This window comes from Spermophilus citellus (genome assembly GCF_964194105.1).
Source record: "Spermophilus citellus genome assembly, chromosome: 1".
NCBI lineage: Eukaryota > Metazoa > Chordata > Mammalia > Rodentia > Sciuridae > Spermophilus > Spermophilus citellus.
The window spans coordinates 190295627-190314767 of record NC_138182.1 but is presented as its reverse complement, the minus strand read 5'-3'; the positions used below and the strand labels follow the sequence as shown (position 1 = coordinate 190314767).

The 19141-nt window shown below is 43.5% G+C and overlaps 2 protein-coding genes across 2 annotated transcripts; one reads left to right on the top strand and one right to left on the bottom strand.

Annotated features, from left to right (window-relative positions):
• The first annotated feature begins 81 nt into the window (after positions 1 to 81).
• On the top strand, positions 82 to 2093 carry SLC35A4 (solute carrier family 35 member A4). The gene has a single exon (XM_081282508.1). It carries the CDS (start codon positions 176 to 178, stop codon positions 1145 to 1147), a length of 972 nt encoding a protein of 323 aa, XP_081138634.1. The 5' UTR covers positions 82 to 175; the 3' UTR covers positions 1148 to 2093.
• Positions 2094 to 2228: 135 nt separating this feature from the next.
• Positions 2229 to 15290, bottom strand: LOC308655097 (uncharacterized protein). The gene is made up of 15 exons (XM_081304902.1): positions 15202 to 15290; positions 14943 to 15028; positions 14825 to 14872; positions 14558 to 14677; positions 13937 to 14014; positions 13593 to 13675; positions 12942 to 13028; positions 7428 to 7607; positions 5936 to 6140; positions 5585 to 5863; positions 5194 to 5254; positions 4435 to 4499; positions 3927 to 4088; positions 3045 to 3203; positions 2229 to 2962 (listed from the first exon to the last, which is right to left on the bottom strand). Exons 1-15 carry the CDS (start codon positions 15242 to 15244, stop codon positions 2750 to 2752), a joined length of 1869 nt encoding a protein of 622 aa, XP_081161028.1. The 5' UTR covers positions 15245 to 15290; the 3' UTR covers positions 2229 to 2749.
• Between the last annotated feature and the right edge of the window lie 3851 nt (positions 15291 to 19141).

The following is a 19141-nucleotide window of genomic DNA, read 5'->3' as shown; positions in this document are numbered from 1 at the left end:
CCTTCCTCTCCCAGCCCTAACTGTAGAGTGTACAGATGACTCTGATCCTCAGTATTCTCTCTGGCAATGTACCAGCTCCTCCTGGGAGCTGGCTCCATAACTTAATATCCCTTAAATGTGCCCCAGTTCCTCTGCCACTTGCTAGTTACACAGGCAACCAGGATCTGATGAGGGCATGAGTGTAGAGGAAGGTGGTATGCCAGGCCTGGGCCGTCCTAGGCAGGCCCGCTGGACCCTGATGCTCCTCCTATCCACTGCCATGTATGGTGCCCATGCCCCACTGCTGGCATTGTGCCATGTGGATGGCCGAGTGCCCTTTCGGCCCTCCTCAGCTGTGCTGCTCACTGAGCTGACCAAGTTACTGTTGTGCGCCTTCTCTCTCCTTGTGGGCTGGCAAGCATGGCCCCGAGGGGCCCCACCCTGGCGCCAAGCTGCTCCTTTTGCACTATCTGCCCTGCTCTATGGCGCCAACAACAACCTGGTGATCTATCTACAGCGTTACATGGACCCCAGCACCTACCAGGTGCTGAGCAATCTCAAGATTGGAAGCACAGCCCTATTCTACTGCCTCTGTCTCCGGCACCGCCTCTCTGCACGCCAGGGTTTGGCACTGCTGCTGCTGATGGCTGCAGGGGCCTGCTATGCAGCAGGTGGCCTTCAGGACCCTGGGAACACCCTTCCTGGGCCTCTAGCAGCTGCTGCCAGCCCCATGCCCCTGCATATCACTCCACTGGGACTGCTGCTGCTCATCCTGTACTGTCTCATCTCAGGCTTGTCGTCTGTATACACAGAGCTGCTCATGAAGCGACAGCGTCTGCCCCTCGCACTTCAAAACCTCTTCCTCTACACTTTTGGTGTGCTCCTGAACCTTGGTCTGCACGCAGGTGGTGGTCCTGGCCCAGGCCTCCTGGAGGGTTTCTCAGGATGGGCAGCACTTGTGGTGCTGAGCCAAGCACTAAATGGACTGCTCATGTCCGCTGTCATGAAGCATGGCAGCAGCATCACACGCCTTTTTGTTGTGTCCTGCTCATTAGTGGTCAATGCCATGCTTTCAGCAGCCCTGCTACGGCTGCAACTCACAGCTACATTCTTCCTGGCCACACTGCTCATTGGCCTGGCTGTGCGCCTGTATTATGGTAGTCACTAGCCCCTGGCTACCTTGCTTGCTTCTGATTCTATAGATTGGGCACCACCACCAGAGTCATCTCTCAAACTTCTTCCTTTCCTCCCCTTAGCAACTGTAATAAGTGCCTTGTGAGAAAAGCTGGAGAAGGGAGAGCAACCAAGTTAGTCTTGAAGTGGTGTATGAAGGAGGCTTCTAGGAGACATGAAGAGTAGATTTGGTTAAGGAAACATAACTTCCCCACCCACCCCCAAGTTCTTCCAAACTAAAGAATTGGGAGCATCAATACCTAGGCCTGAAAAATAACTCCATTCCTGATGGGGAAGGCCCCCTGCCTCATCTTCCATAAACACAAAATGAGATATGGGTGACAAGTGGCTTTCCTTGCCCACTGTGGTCACCCCAGTATACCCACTACCCAGGCCTGGTGTTGGTGCTCAAGCCCCACCTTGGTGCATGACTTCTTCATAAGGGACACTCACACCCAACAGTCATGCAGGAAGGCCCAATTGCTACAATTATATAGCTGTCACCTAGGCCACTCTGCCAAGGTCCCTCAGCTCCAGCACTGCCTGGAGATATATCCCCTACCCCCTCCACAGTGCTGCTTCCCTTACCCAGCCTTTGTTCTGGAAACCCCACAGAGGGCTGGGTCTTGACTCATCTCAGGGAATGTTGCCCCTGGATCCTGGCTTAAACCTATACCCCTAACCCCTTTGCTCACCCAAGGGCCCTATTGAAGCCCACTGCCACCTCTAAGGCTCTTAGGAGGTAGCATCTTCCCCACTCTGAGTCCTATCCCTGCCTAGTAGTGTCCCAGCTCCCAACAGCCTGGGAAAGCTCTGCACAGATTGACCTGGGACCAGGTACAGAAACTTCTATAGCTTAATCAATGTCTCTTTTAACTGCATAAGCAATAAGGTCTTAATAAAGTGTTCTAGGATGTAGGGTGCTTCCTACAACCAGTCAATATTGTCTTGTGTTTTCTATGCTGCACAGTTCCCCTCAAACATAATTGTCCCTTGGTCTCCAGAGTATCTTAATTCTGGAGTAACTTCTGGACTAAGAGGACAAGTGGTTTTCTCCAAGCTGTTGCTGTGGATCTGAGATATTCTCTGTCACAGACTTTGAAATTTCCCTTAAGCACAAAACCTGGGCCCTGGAGAATTTTGGAGAGTCTTGGAAACAGAAGGTACTGAGCCCAGCAGGACAAACTAAACTAGGCTGGAAAACTTAAGACCACTAATGTTTTATGTTTTTATTAGTGCATTATAATTATTTATTAATGGACTTTGTTATGCCATATTCATACATGCATATACCATAATTTGTTCACCCTCATTCCTCAGTACCTTCCCTTTCCCTCTCCCTCTGATCCCCTTGCTCTATTGGTCTTTTTTTTTTTAATTAATGCAAATAATGTGGGTTTTGTTGTTACTATTTTTGGCACTAGGGATTTAACCTTTTATTTTTTATTTTGAGATAGGGTTTAAGTTGCTGAGGGCCTTGCCAATAGTGTTACTGAGGCTAGCTCAAATTTGTGATCCTCCCGTTTCAACCTCCCCAGTTGCTGGGATTACAGATATATGTGCCACTGCATCCAATTCTAACACCACTGAAGAGTTCCTAATCATCAGGTTTCACCCTAAGGCAGAGATCCAATCTGACTGCCCCTCCCTTCATTGTACCCTGCTGAAGCTGCTGGTTCTGGGCTTGGAGCTCCTGGTTCCTCGAGGCCAGGTCAATGGTGTCTTGCAGGACACAAGCCAGTAGGCTGCGGTGACGATGCTCTGTAGTCATGGCCTGCTCTTCCTGCAGCCTCTGCCAGGCTCGAAATACCTGTGGCCAGATTCAGAGACGCCTGTCAGCCAGCCAGCCTTGCTACCAGCAGGCTCAAGGCCTATTGTCTGTCTCCACTGACCTGTAATATGTGGCTTGTCTGTGCTCTGGTGGCCTGCACATGCAGATCATAGAAGAATGCCAAGTCTTCCTCTGCGATGTCCCGCTCTGCCTGCAGGGCCTCCACCTGAAGTCTCAGTACTTTCAGCTCCCGGTGCCATCTCGGCCTCTTCTCACAGGTCTTCAGAGATAATTCATACCCTTTGTTGAGCACCACCTATTGCTGGACTCTGTGCCAAACCCTCCATGTGCATTATCTCATTTTGTCCAGTAACAACTTTAAGGGGTAGTTGTCCTAACTTACCCAAATTCCCATGGCTAATGAGAGACAGAGCTGAGATGACATATACCTTTCAACAGTTCCTTGGAGTGAAATCCAGACTCAGAGATGTGGTATACCATCTCATTAGCTTTGCCTCTTAACTCCACACTTGCTGGGTGCCAGACTTGTGGTTCTCAGAGCCCATTTTGCCATTGCTTTATGCTAGCCCATTGCTTATACAGTTTTTCCTCTCTGAGAAATTATCCCCATCACATAAAAAAAAAAAAGCTTTGATTCTTAATTTGTTCAAACAAGTTATGTTTACTGAGTACCTCTGTGATGAGCACTATCTGCCTTTGTGGAACTGAGTCTAGTGAATTCCCTTAGTGATTTCTGTTTGTCCTCTAAGTCTCACCTTAGATGCCATCTCCTCTGATTCACTCCAGCCTGGGTGAAGTGTACCTTTTTATTTTCATCCTAACTCCCCTATTACAGCATGCAGCACTGAGAATTGCCTCCTCTATCCCCCACAAGACTAAGAGGGTATGGACCAGTCAGTTGTGACTGATGAAGGACTAGCTTCTAGTACAATGACTAGCCTAATTGTAAGGAATCTCAAGACCCCTACTCAGCCCTCCTCACCTCCTCTTCAGCCACCAGGCCTTTGACCTGTTCATGTACCACCTCTTCCTGTTCCAAATGCTTTATCTCCTCTTGGATCCAAATTTGGTGCTGCTCTCTCAATCTCTGCCTCCGAACTTGAGCCATGAGCAACTGCAGAGCCACATCTGGGGCCTGCTGGAACTAGATGGTATCAGTCTAGGCTTACCCAGAAGCCAGGACCTAACTGGCCCAGAGGAATCTGTAACCTGGGAAGAGACTCAAGAGGCCAGGGGTAGAGGAGGTACTGGCTCTGCCAATAGTCACCATAAAGGCCCTAATAATCTCATACTCATAATCCAACCAAGAAAAAAGCTCCTCTCTATGCTCATCCTTTAGGGATCCAGTAGCCCTTCAGGTCCTTTATTTTCCAGAAGCTCCTTATTTCTTCCTGTTGTCAGGCAGTAGCAGGAGGCAGATTAGCTGGGCTCTGGTACCCCCTCACACTCCCAACAGTTTCCAGTTGTTCCCAAAATATATGAGATATTACCTGTTCCTCAGAGTTCCTGAGAGGATGCTTTTGGTGGAGACCAGGCCCTAGAGATGATGTTCTTTCTGCCATTACAGGAAAATATAATTAGTCACACCAAAGGTGAAGACCCTTTCCCAACTACCCCTCAAGTACCAGATCTACCAAGGACTTCCTGCTGAGGCCTGGACTATGGTTTACTACTGAATCATCACCTGCAGAGAAGTAATCTAGAGTGACAATTTCTCATCCCTCCCCCAAGGACAACGTAGTTTAAGCTTGGGGCTTTGAAATCAAACAGATCAGAGACCCAGCCCTGCCTTTTCTTAGCTCTATGATGTCAGGCAGGCGACTAGTCTTTTGAGTCTCCATGCTCTTTTTCATAAAATAGAATGGATAAAAGTTGTTAAGATCATGAAATAAGGTAACAAATAAAAGTTGTTAAGAGCATGAAATAAGGTAACAACAAAGCACTGAGCAGTCAGGCATGTGATCAATAATTGGAAACTAATGTGCTTAACTCCCCAGGCCCAGTGTTATAGAAACAAATTGTAAGGATGTAATTATGAAAAGGGAAGAGAAGGACCTGAATACGCAGGGTTTGAACTACCCTGCAGCAAATCATGGAAGACAGCGCCCCCTTTTGTACAAGAGAGGTCATGCCATCTGGGTTGTTCCAGTTTAGAAATCTGAGGATTTTAGTGTTGCTCCTAGGCTGCCTCTAATTAAGAAAATGACCCTGGGCTACTCACATCTCTTCTCTTATCTCAGTTTTCTCACCTGACAAATGGGAATAATGTTGTCTTCCTTGCTTAGGATACTTCGGTGGCTCAGGCTTGACCTTCAAGACAGAGTCCAAACATCTCAGTAGTTTACCAAAGCCCTGTGTAACCTGGCCCTACTTATCTCACTATTCCTTCTCGCCTGACTCTAACTTAAACTCTATTCTCCAGAGAACTGAGCTGCTTGCAGTTCTCCAGAGACATCAAGCATTTGCTTACCTCTCAATCTCTGCCTCTCATTCTGTCTAGGTTGTTCGTCCCTCATCTTTGCTAACCTCAGGAATCACTTTCTCCATGAAGCCTTCCTTCCCTTTCTTGCTCAGGCTAACCCAGATGTGCCACAGAACCTTGTGTTTATAAGCCTTTCCGAGAACTGATCATGGTGTAATTGTTTCTTCCCAACAGATTGTAAACTCCACAAGATCAGGGAATTCCCAGGGCGGACATAGCCCTGTACCCTGCACATGGTAAATTGTCAATGAATGTTTGGAAATCGATAAATCAATGGATAAATGGAATGCTCTGTGGAGACAGCAAAGAAAGACATAAATGGGGCTCCCAAAAGGTTGGAGGAAAAGATGTACCTGCGGTTCTGGGAACCCCATGGCCTCAGCTGTAGTCCCTTTGGGTGTCCCTCTTCTTGGGCACTGGCTCCAGGCTTTTATCACCTATGGAGAAGAGGTTCAGAGTGGGCACTGGCCATTGCTGGCTCAGGTGCCCCTAGGCTTCACTTTGCTCACCTGTAGCTCCCGCAGTGCCCTTCCCAGCTGGCTAAGCCCACTGTCTGTCAAGGTGTCCCCAAAGAGGCTCAAACGCAGGGTCTTCAGGCTAGCCCGGCGGGCCCAGGCCTCTTCTACCGCATCCCACCAAGTGGGCTTCACCTCTTTCATCTGCATCCTCCTTCCTGATGCCCCCAAGAGAGCAGCCTGGAGCAAACGCAGGGAGCTGCCTAGTAAAGGAAAACTTGGAGTAGATTACTCCTTGCTGTAGACTCCAGAGCACACTGTTTGTAATAGTTCAGATTTCCATTAATAGTACTATTCTGGAGCTGGTGTTGTGGCTCAGTGGTAGAGCACTCGCCTCACATGTGGAGGGCACTGGGTTCGATCCTCAGCACCACATAAAAATAAATAAAAGTATTGTGTCCATCTACAACTAAAAAAATATTTTTAAAAATAGTACTATGCTTCAAAATATCTAACCCCTATTAGACTTTCACATGTGCTTAGGACAGAGTGTCCTAAGGCTGTTCATAGCTTACCTCTTTTTATCCCCCACAACTGTAATCGACCTAGCCCCCACCCCACCCCACCCATGTTCTCCAGATGAGGCAATTGAAACTCAGAGAGGTCTAACAACTTTTTGGTGTCAGAGCAGAAAATCAAGCCCAGTTTTGTCTGACACTAAAGCCTGTGCTCTTAGTCATGACATCACACTGGCCTATAGATAAACACATGTCTGACCCTCACTGCTTTATCTTTGATGGTGTCAACTGCCACAACTTATCTTCCTCATTCCATAGGACCTGGCATAGGAGGACTGGGAATCTGCTGGCCAAAAGTGTGTTTGTTGATTTTGGAGACAGAGTGCCAGACATGTTTTTTTTTTTAACTCTTATGGAAAATTTCAAACATATACACAGTGTAAGAAATCCATCTATCACCCATCTTGAACTATTATCAGCTCATGGCTCTTTTTTTTTTTTTTTGATGTGATAGAGGGAAGATTAAGCCCAGAGGTACTCTACCACTGAGCTATATTCCAAGCCTTTTTATTAATTTTTTTTTAATTTTGAGACAGGATATTGCTAGGTTGCTCAGGCTGACCTCCAACTTGCCATCCTCTTGCCTCAGCCTCCTGAGTGTCCTGGATTACAGGCATGCACCAATGTGCCCAGCAAAGGCCATATTGTTGATGGGTATGTGAAAATAGGTAAGTTCTTTTCTCTTTCTGGTCCTCTATTTCCTCTTCTATAAAATATACCTGCCTCTATTTACTCATTTGTAAATTACATTCTCCTGAGGAGGTTATGGTAAGAATTGAAGGTATTAAAATGCTTTGTAAGCTGTTGAAGCCCCCTAAAGGGAGGGGTTTGCTTTTAATATTGTCTTTGCCCTTGCCCCTCTAAATTTTGGCACCCTAGCCACAATGGCACCTTCCTAAATCCCAGAGGATAAAGTTTGCTCTCTGGGCAAGGGTTAGTTGGCTGATAGGATGAGGCAGGCCTAATGCCAGATTTCAGAGTTTCCAAAAAACCCCACACCCTTGCCCCATCCATCTTGGGGGTCCAGGTGAATAAGGAGTCCACTGTAGTTGTTTCCTTCCAGAAGCCATGAGACAATCCAGGGCAGAGAGCCCTCCACCTTCTCACCAACAGCCTCACCCGCCAACACCCGCAGCAAGGGGCAATCCCTGCCAGAGAAAAAGAAGATAATAGTTGTCCACTTGTGATTGAGAAAGAAAATGAACGCATCACACGCTGATAAAAAGATTGACTATTTCCATCAACTTTTGCCCATAACCAGACAGGTTCACAACCTGGAACTGAAATGGATGTAATGTCTGCAAAACAGAAATGTGTCTAGTGAACCACCTGCCAATCTTAACCACTGTCCAACTCACGTGAAATTCATGAAATGAGCACTTAAAGCAGTGGCAACTGAAAATAGAGAAATTTTTACAACAAACTCAGGGAGAGCTCTTTCTCTGACTTTTGGGAGAAATTATATATATATATGAAAGATGGGATATGAAAAAGAGGCCCTATCTGATGTGTTCTACTTTGATTTCTATCCTACAATCTAAAAAGTAATCAATGTGTTTAGCAACTTTTCAATTTTTATTTTGGGACAGGGTCTCCATACGTTACCCGAGGCCTTGAACTTGTGACCTTTTTGCCTTGGCCTTTTTTTTTAACTATATTTTTTTTAAAAAAGAGAGAGAGAGAATATTTTAATATTTATTTTTTAGTTTTCGGCGGACACAACATCTTTGTTTGTATGTGGTGCTGAGGATCGAACCCGGGCCCCACGCATGCCAGGCGAGCGCGCTACCACTTGAGCCACATCCCCACACAAGCCTGTACCACCATGCTCAATTTATTTTTTATTTTTCTTTAATGTTTTTATTTTTCTTTAATTGTCCCTAGGGATTTAATTCTATGTCAGGTCACTGGCTAACTAATGAGATAACAGAATGAAGACTTCAGTGGCCACAAAGAATACTATCTTCAAAAATTGTTTGGAAAAATGACTAAGCAGGGCTGGGGTTGTGGCTCAGTGATAGAGCACTTGCCTAGCACATGCAAGGCGCTGGGTTCAACCCTCAGCCCCACATTAAAATAGATAAATAAAATAAAGGAATTGTGTTCCACTACTACTAAGAAATGAATATTAAAAAAATTAAATTAGGGCTGGGGCTGGGGCTCAGAAGTAGAGTGCTGGCCTATCTACTTCAGGCACTGGGTTCCATCCTCAGCACCACATAAAAATAAAATGAAGATATTGTGTCTACCTATAACTAAAAAATAAATATTTTTTTAAAAAATAAATTTAAAAAAAAGAAAAGAAAAATGATTACACAAACATTGTTATAAACCACAGCCCATAACAAGCAACAATAATAGATCCTGGACAGTAGGGAGAATTTGATTTCCTGAGTTACCACATAACATCCTAAATGTCAGAGCATTAAACTAAATAAACAAAGAACAATGAACAAAAGATCAATATGACAAATACAGTTTTTTTTTTACAAAAAATATTAAAAATGGACAACTTCTAGCAAAAATTAAGACATGTACAAAGGAACAAGCAAGTATGGTTCAAAAGAAAAAAGAAATTAACAGACACTGTCCCTGAGGATGCACAGATGTTGAACACTGAAATATCTAGACAAATACTTTAAGTCAACTCTCTCAGAAAACTAAAGGAAATCAAGATGTGATGTTTTAATGAATAGAGAATATCAATAGAGAGGTAGAAATTATAAAGAAGAACCAACTAGAAATTCTGAAAAGTACAATAACTGAAATGTTAAATTCACTTATAGGGATACAAGAGTAGATTTGGGTAAGTGCAAGAAATAATCTCAGTGAACTTGATAGGTCAAATAATCCTGTCTAAGGAGAATTAAGAAAAAGATGAAGGAAAATGAGTAGAGAGCTTAAGAGACTTGTGGGAGTCTGGATAATGCAAATACCAGAGGGAAAAGAGACAAAAGAACAGAAAAAAAAATATTTGAAGAAATAATGGTCAAAAATCCCCCAAATATACAATTATAATGCACCAATAAAAAATGTGGAAGGAAAAAACCTTCCAAATATGCTGTCTTTTGCACATGTACTCCTTTTGCATGTGTTTGCTTCCCCTTTCACTTCTCTACCATGAGTTGAGTAGTATGAGGACCTCACCAGAAGCCCCACAGATGCAGATATCATGCTCCTGAACTCTCCTTCCCCCAAAAACATGAACCAAAATAACCTCTTTTCTTTCTAAAGTGAAAAAAATCTTTCAAGTTTATGAAACCATGAATCTACATATGCAAGAAGCTAATGAACTCTAAATAGCATAAACTCAAGGTGATCCCCACCAAGACATTATGATCCAACCATCAAAAGGCCAAAACTCTTTAAAAAAAAAAAAAAAAGCAAGAAAGAAGCTAACTTATTGTGTGTTGTTAATCTTCAGTAAGATTAAAAACTGAGGTCTGGGGATATAGCTCAGTTGGTAGAGTGCTTGCCTCCTATATGTACAAGGACCTAGGTTCAATACCCAGCACCACCACCACTGTGCTGACTCCCACATGCTTTCTTTGTCAAAAAGCAATGTCTTGTACCTGGCTTTAGTAGTCAGGATGTGTCACAGTCCTCAGCAAATTACCTGTTATCTTCAAGGAAACTCAGGCAGGAAACAATGTTGATAAGAACAACCCAAGTTACTTTGAAAGGAGAGACTTTTTGTGTCCCCTTTCACAGACTAGATCTTGGAAGATAAGGGTAGTTCCTCCTAACCATAAAACCTGTAAAAATGATTTAGAATCTAATAAGAACTGCTCAGCATGGGCCAAGGTGACATAGAGTTGTCCTGGCAGTAAGGCTTGAAAGCCTGATGTCATCTTGCTGTCAGTCAAAAGTTAAGAAGTAGACCTGGGCGGGACTCTTTGGAAACTTCCCTGGGATCCCCAATAAAACTGGAGTGCATGGAATATTGTTTGGGGTTTCTTTCCATGATGACAGCTGAGTCAGAGTGACTGTGAGGTGACTCTTGTTCTAAGATGGAGTATATGTTTCAAAAACAGCATTGCCTGTGTCAAGTTCTTCCTGATAGAGGTTTTTTAAAAAGTAATGTGACTTCTTTTTTTATTATTTTATTTATTTATATGTGGTGCTTCAGCACAGTGGGTTCATTGTATAGTGCGAGAGCACTCACCTAGTGTGTGTGAGGGCCTGGGCTGGACCTTCAGCACCACATAAAAATAAATAAACAAAATAAAGGTATTGTGTCCATCTACAACTAAAAAAAGTTTTTTTTTTAATTTTTTTGCAGTATCTAAAACCCTATCGTGATACAAATATTCAACAAAATAATACCAACTACTTAGGAGGCTGAGAAGGAGAATCACAAGTTCAAGGCCAGTCTGGGCAACTTAGGGAAACCCTGTCTCAAATTAAAATAAAAAGGGCTAAGAATTCAGCTCAGTGTTAAAGCACCCCTGGGTTCAATCCCCAGTACTACAAGCAAAACAACAAAAGCAAAAACAAAAACCAAAAAAATCAACTAAATAGGAATAAAAGGGAAATTCTACAACATTATAAAAAGTATATGTGCAAGGATTGGGGTTGTGTAGCTCGGAAAGCTGAGGAAGGAGGATCGCAAGTTCAAAGCCCAACTCTGCAACTTAGTGAGGCACTAAGCAACTCAGTGAGACTCTGTCTCTAAATAAAATACAAAATAGGGTGGGGGATGTGGCTCAGTGGTTGAGTGCCCCAGAGTTCAATTCCTGATACCAATAAGTAAATAAATAAATAAATGGAAAGATGTGCTGATATATACTACAGCATGATGAACCTTGAAAACATTATTCTAAGTGAAGGAAGCCAGGTATAAAAGTCACATATTGCATGATTCTGTTTATATGAAAACATTCATATTAGGTAAATCCATTGGGAAATGAAATCATGTTCAGTAGGGGCTGGGAGAAAGGGAAATTGGAGAGTGACTGCTTAATGGGTACAGGGTTTTCTTTCAGGATGATGAAAATGTGTTGGAACTAAAGAGTTTCACAACCTTATGAATGTTCTAAATGTCACCAAATTGTACATTATATCATGGTTATAGTTAAATTTATGTTGTATGAATTTTACCTCAATAACTATAGACAAAGATTAAAATTCAGTTAGAGTGCTTGCCTAGCATGTGTGAGGTACTGGATTTGATCCTCAGCACCACATAAAAATAAATTAATTAATTAAGTAAAAGCATTGTGTTCATCTACAATTAAAAAAATGTTTAAAATAATTGAGTTACCAGATTACCCCCCCACACACAATATCACTTCTTGCTATATATCCAGGAGAATTGAAAATATGTAAAAAGAAAACCTTTTATGTGAATGTTCATAGGAAGTAGTATTGTAATAGTCAAAGGTGGAAACAGCTCAAATGTCCATCTAGGAATAAATGAATGAACAAAAGATGGGATATTCATACAATTGAATACTATTTCAATAAAAACTGAAGTTTGAACCTTGAAAATGTTATCCTACATGAAAGAATGAAAGAAAGAAAAGACTTTGGAATACTCTGGAGTTTAGGGTACTTTATTTCTCCATTTTGTTTTTAGGCACTTCTGAATTTGGCCGTGTTTCCATGATAATACAAATTTTGCAAATTGGCTTGAAATGTTTATTTTCTATTGCCACTCAATGCTTTCATATTTTTGGACACTGAGAAAAAGGTACAAAGTGCAGCATGAAGATATGGTTACTTGGGAATTTTCCAATCTTTGTTTTGGATATTTGGTTCTTCCCAAGTTTGCAGTCTGATAGATCAGAAGAAAATTAATTCAAATTGTAAAAATTAAAAAGAAATAGAAGGCTGGGCATAATGGCACATGCATATAATCCCAGAAACTTGGGAGGCAGAGACAGGAGCCAACCTTGGCAATTTAGCAAGAATTTGTCTTTTTTTTTTTTTTTTTTCCCTCGGGATTAAACCCAGGGCTTTATGCATGCAAGGCAAGCACTCTACCAACTGAACTCTATCCCCAGCCCTAACACCCTGTTTTAACATTAAAAAAAAATGGGGCACTTATCAATATATGAAAAAACAGTGACTGGAAAGATCTAATATTTAAAGATTCTACAAATTCTCTACCTACCCAGTTGCTTTTGACCACGTCATTTGCCAACAGAGGGTCTTAGTCTGGAGTCTGGGGGAACCTTACTGTGAGAGCTCAGGAAAAAAGGAGAAACTTTGATGCTGCCCTGGGCATTCACATCCATATTCCAGCATTGCACCTCACCTCCCAGTGCAGCCAGAGGCCCTCTCATACTTACGGGGTCCCTGGGAGCTGCAAGATCCTCAAAGCACCTCGCCACACACCCTGGGTCCCAGGCCCCTCAGGAGGTTTAGGCCCAGGGCAGAACATGGTGACAGTGAGCAAAAAGCAGGTCCTGTGGGGGAAAGGGTAGGCTCAAGGCAAAGGCCCAGGGGATGAGGGATGACTGGTGCCTTCAGGTCCTCACCTGCCTTCACCCCCTGCAGCCTGTAAGTATAGCTCTGAGGCAGCTCTTGCGTCAGACACTTCCACTTCACTGGCATGTTCCACCACCCTGCAGGAAGGGGAAATTGAGTCACCTCCTAAAATGATTTTAATTTTCTCCTGTGAGCTGGGCAGGGTGGTGCATACCTATAATCCCAGAGATGCAGGAGGCTGAGGCAGGAAAGTCACAAGTTTGAGGCTAGCCTCAGCAACTTATTTTTCCTCCTCTGGTTTGCCCATCAAGGGAAACAGGATAATTGGGATTCCCCCCATTTTACAGATGAAGAAATTAAAGTCTTGTTCAGTAAAGTGCTCAAAATTACCTACTATGACAGCGGACTGAGTTGAGATGTGAGGATGGAGAATAGAGTTGAAATGGTATGAGTTGAAGTGTACAATTGGGGTGGGAGTAGTAAGAGATATGACCATATGGGATGAGGGTGCGAGAGTGTGAGGGTGCGAGGGTGCAAGGGGGTCCTGGGAGCAGACCCAAGGCCTGTAAACAGGACTCTAAGCTCAGAGCTTTCCTCTTCTGAGGTGGCAGTGGGTAGAAACCTCTAAAGACTTGACCTGGGGCTATTAGCCCTGCCTTAAGACAAGCACACTCAGACCCCATTGGGCCCTGAACACTCACAAGCCTAGAGGAGCCACATCCAGCACCGACAGGTCCTCCACCCCTGGGGAGAGCAGGTCCCACGTCTTCCCGCTGGGGCTGATCTGAGGTCACATAAGCACACTTGTTACAAACTGAACCTTTCCTTTTGTGGGTCCCTGTGAGCTCAGCAGTGTGCATGACTGAGCCATTCCATTGTCAGGATAAAGTTGACCCCACAGAGACAATCCTACTCTGGTGAGCCTCAGAGTGGGGCTAGACCCAAGTTCTTCTGGCTCCCCACAAGCTGCAGGTCCTTTCTTCAGTGTCACATGGCCCTGGCTCCCAGGTCCCAATCCCTTCTCCTCAACCCCCAAGAGTTTCACCTGCACCAGGCTAAGAGTGCTAAGCACATGATCAGAGCAGTGGAGGGACAGAGCTTCCTCAAACAGCATCTGCAGCAACTAAAGGGAGAAAGGGATCCAGTGAGGACTGAGAAAGAAATGACTCAGTCCTCAACACTTCCTGAGGGTGAGATCTATGCCACGCCCTGTCTGGGTACTGGGGACATGGTGTCCAGAATAGAAATAGCACTAACCCTCATGTTCACAGTGAGCCAGAATGAATAGACATGAGTAGACATTTTCAGTGGGACCTGGCACAGGGTCCCATGACAAGGTTCTGAGGCAGCTGTTTTGATTTGGGGAAATTTTAATGAAGCCCCCCCACAACAAAGTTTTCAAGTTTAGTATCATTAGTGTAACCAAGAGCTATGAAAAGCAGACCTCCTGAATATTTTATCTTCACACACCGCCCCTCTGACTCCCATCCCATCCTCATGAGCGTCCTGCCTTTCAAACCTGCCAGGGTCAAAATGTACTACATGGATCACAGTCCTCCAAGGCGTGTTACCTAGTCCAGCTGGGATGGACAGACAAAGAACCTCTAAAGTCCTGGAGAAGGTGACTCCTGAACCTCATGAGGTCTGTGCCCTGGTGGTTCCTTACCTGGGGCACAAATCGGGGGGCCTCTGTCTCCCTGCCTCGGAGCAGTAGAGATACACTGTACCCTTGGCCCACAGAGGCCAGTGTTGTTTGGACTCGTGCCAGTAGCTCCTGCTCTGCTTCCTGCGGGAAGACACAGGCTAATTCCCACTGTCTCAGGTGCCATTTCCCAACCTTTCCTGAGCAAAGGGGTGGGGAGCAGACAGCACTCTCAGATCCAGGGCCCTGAAACCTCCCATCATCCTGCCATCGCCCGCTCAGTTTCCCTACCTGAGCAGCATCAGGACCCAGGACTCTGTCAAAGGTGAAGCATTGTTCCTACGGGCAGGACTGGGGTCAGTAGTGTCATTCCCATCTTCCCCTATACCCACCAACTCCACCTGTTTACCTGAGTCTCCAAGTGCCCCAGCTGAAGAAGTCGAAGGCTCTTGGGCCCCTCCAGAAGGATTGTAGGGCTATGGGTCTCCTTGGGGCCTGAGAAAGGCAAATTTCACATGAATTCTCATGAGGAAAACTGAGCTCCAGGATTCCCCAAGTCCTGCCTTCAACTCAGGCCTCAGTTTCTCAACCTAAGCTGTCCTGGCCCTGCCTCTCCCAAGAAGCTCCCTAGGCTATACTCCTGAATACAAACTTGGGGGGCTTCTTACCTGATCCCCTCTCCAGCTCCACTTGTACCACCACAGTCAACATGGCAAGTAGATTGAGAGACACAGTGTGGGTCCCTGGAGAAGGCAGACCTTCCTGGTCCACACAGCCCCTGTTCTCACCACTTCTGCAGACTCCAAGACTCCAGGCCTCTCAGGTTGCCGTTAATAATTCATGTCCTTCATGAGAGGGCCTGGGAGTAGGTGTCAGGTGGCTCTAGATAATTAAACTACCAAGAGAAGTGACACTCTCTTCTGAGAAAACATTTCCTGAATTTCTTTTTTTTTAATGAAAACTTTCAAACATATATAACAGTGAAGAGAAGAGTATAATAAACTTCTAGGTTCAGCTTCAGCAATTATAAATTTCCAGTCAGTCTTATTTCTTCAATTCCCCTCCCCATCCCCAATGGATTATTTTGAAGTTGTTTCCAGACATCTCATTATTTCATCAATTATTTCTGCATCTATTTCTAAAAGGTAGACATTTTTAATAACAGTTTTTGAGATATAATTAATATGCCACACAATGTACCCATTTAAAGTATGTCAGTGTATATACATAGATATATATATATATATCTATATCTATGTATATTCATAGATATATGCAACCAATACATAGATATATGTATTGGTTGCAACCACTATAACAGTTAATTTTAGAATATTTCCATCATGTCATTAAAAAATTTTTGATTTCCTTTAGTTATCAGCTCCCTAACCTCAAACTACCCATCTCAAGCTGCAACCCTGAGCAACTATTTATTTATCTACTTTCTGTCTACAGATTTGTCTGTTAGACATTTCATATAATTAGAATTACACACTGTAATTTTTACATCTGGTTTCTTTCACTTAGCATAATGTTTTCAGTGTTCATCTATGTTGTAGCATGAATAAATATTTCTTTTCCTACAGCTGAATAATGTTCTATATAGGCTTCTGTCACAAATTACCCAGGATCGGGCTAAATTTCACAGTAAAGGGAGTGATTTTCTGTAGCATTCTGCTCACTACAGACACCACTCTCAAGCTCAGGTTTCCCTAAGCCTTTGCACTCCAACCACCTGGGTATTTCTATGATTCTGGGTGTTTCCATTACTCCCTCAGGTTTGATTCACAAAAACAACTCACAGAACTCAGGAACACACTATGTTTATTTTATAACACCAATTTTCTGACATCAACTGATGTTCAATTCAATTCATTTCTGACATGAACTGCCTGGAGTTGATTACAGATCCCACAAATTAAAATGTAAATTTCTCAACAAAGCTGTCCTTAATTTAGATGACAGACACTTTAAGGTTACTTGGCTATCCATATTTCTGTCTGAGTTGGCTAAAAGTTTAGCAGTTCCAAACACTCCATGTCAGGTTTAATAATTCACTAAAGGGACTGTAGTGTATAGCTCAATGGTAGAGCCTGCTAAAGCATGTGCAAGGTCCTGGGTTCAGTTCTGAACACTGATAATATTAATAATTCACTAGAATGACTCACAGAACTCAGAAAACTGCTCTACTTACTATTGCCTTATTTAAAAAAATATTTATTATAAGTATGTCCCAACTATTTTTAAAACTTTTTTGTTTATTTATTTATTTATTTTCTGTGGTGCTGACGATGGAACCTAGTGCTTCACACATGGGAGGCAAGCATTCTACCACTGAGCCACAACCTCAGCCTCTTACTATTGCCTTTTTATTATAAAGGATATAAATGGATAGTCAGATGAAGAGGTACATAGGGCAAGATCCAGGGTACAGGAGCATCTATCCCTATACTGCCATCTTCCAGGTTCATCAATGTGCTTACTGCCAGGAAGCTCCCTAGGCTCACTGTCTGGAGTTGTTGATTTTTTTTTTAGGTTTTATTATGCAAGCATGATTGATCATTGTCCATATGACTGAACTTGACTCCAGATGCCCTCTTCTCCCCAGAAGGTTGGTGAGAGTGGGGAGCTAACAATTCTAGCCTTCTAGTGACATGATTGGACTTCTGGTATTCTACCTTTTCTATGCTATGGCTATACAGAGGTCCACAGCAAAGTGGTCTTGGACTGACTCAGTTCTCCCCTCTTCCTTGCTTGTAGTTTTAAAAAATAACTGCAAAATGTGATGGGAATGCAGCATCCTGTGACAGGAGGGACTGGCTGGAGCAACATAGGCTCTGTTCTGGTCCCTCCTAAAATAGGATATCTTTCAATGCTTTATCCCAGTAAGTCTGATTTTCCCTGGGGTATGAAACCCAAAGCATTGCTATACAGGGTTCCGCAGTTGTGGTGCCAGTGGGGTATGCACAGAAAAGATTCCATCCACCCAGGGAGTTTTCCAGAGCCTTAGGGGACTGGCTCACAATGAATTCTTAGCTTTTCCTATTGTCCCTTGACAATTTTTTTTTCTGTTGTCACTCGATGCTTATCTCTAAGTAAGTTGTGTGCAGGTATTCACCAAAGTCAGACAAGTGGGTAACTAGTACACAGTGAACTTGCTTTGCACACTTCATTAGTCTAACAGAGAGACTCCTTTTACTCATGAATTCCAAAGGATTTTGAAACTCTGTGCCATAAAATGGGGACAAAGATCAGACATATTCTTTATCATATCACTGTCCAATCCATGGTCTTTCAGCAAAAGGGTCATACCTGTCTGATAATCTGCATTTGGTGTATTATTGATATAGCAGATACAGCAGACTACCAACATGCATACGCTTAATGTGCAAAGCCTAATATTTGGAAGTATCAGTGTAGGGTAGGGAAATAAAATCCAATTTTCCAACACCAGGCAACTATCAGTTTCAGTAAGATGGCCACTCAGATTTTTATGATTCTACGCAATCTTTTCAGGTTCCAAAACCAGGAGTGATCTCAGCAACCTTTGCCTTCACCCTTTCAGACAGCTGGTATGACAATATCACCTCTTGCTCTGGAATTCTTTTGAAGTGTTAGTATAATACTTGATTACTCTAATTGTATAACTCATTTATTCATTTATTTGCCATCCATCAGCTATTATTTTCCTTCTCTTCATTTATATCCAAACTTTCCTACTTTCGAAGATATGTAGGTCTGACCACTGTGCTGGCGTACACCACTGGCAACAAGTGTCTCCCCTTCAGTCCTCCCCCATTCATGTAGAGTAGGGTTGTATAGATATCAAACTGGTGGGCTGTCTTAACCACTAGCCAGTACAGCAGCATTTATTGTCAACTCAAATCTTTTACAGATAGGCTGAAGGCAAAATATGCTCCATTAGGCTCTTAGGAATTCTGATAGAAATATTTAAAGAAACAGTTACAGTTTCTTGTTTGGGAATCATCCTTGCTTCTGGCACCTGCAGATTCATCTCTGGTCCTGAGATTTTTGCATCAGGTGGGGAAAAAAAAGAAAGTTGAGGTATATAGATAACAATCTCATAGTCATACCAGTATAGGGTGATGGCCAGCGTCTCATTGGGGGGTTCTTCTTCCTGCTGAGAAGGGTGTAAGCCACCTGAGAAATTAAAGTCTACAATAATTAGTGAAGAACAAAAGACAAGAGTCAGAAAGATATTTTCAAAAGCGGAACCCCTGATAGGTTTAGTTCACACAGGAGCTGGAGCCAGACAAAAGAAAATGGCTCCAGTGGTTTATTTAAGGGGATACATAAAAGTCAGGGATAAGGTTTCAAGGGCAGAGTTTTGCTTCCTGATGTCTTGCAGTCAGCAGGTTGATTGACATCTTGGTAGGTCACACCCATCTCAGAGGGGTTGTGTGGCCATAGCAGGTCACCCCATCTGTCACCCCATCTTCGGTGCTGTATGGGACCTTTGGCAGAGCTTGAATAGGGCTCACTATGAGTCAGGGCAGTCAACCAGAGGATGTGTCCACTGGTCAGTCCCAGACACCAGATTCTTCTATTCAATAGGCTTCGATGTGCTGCGGCCCACATGCAGCCCAC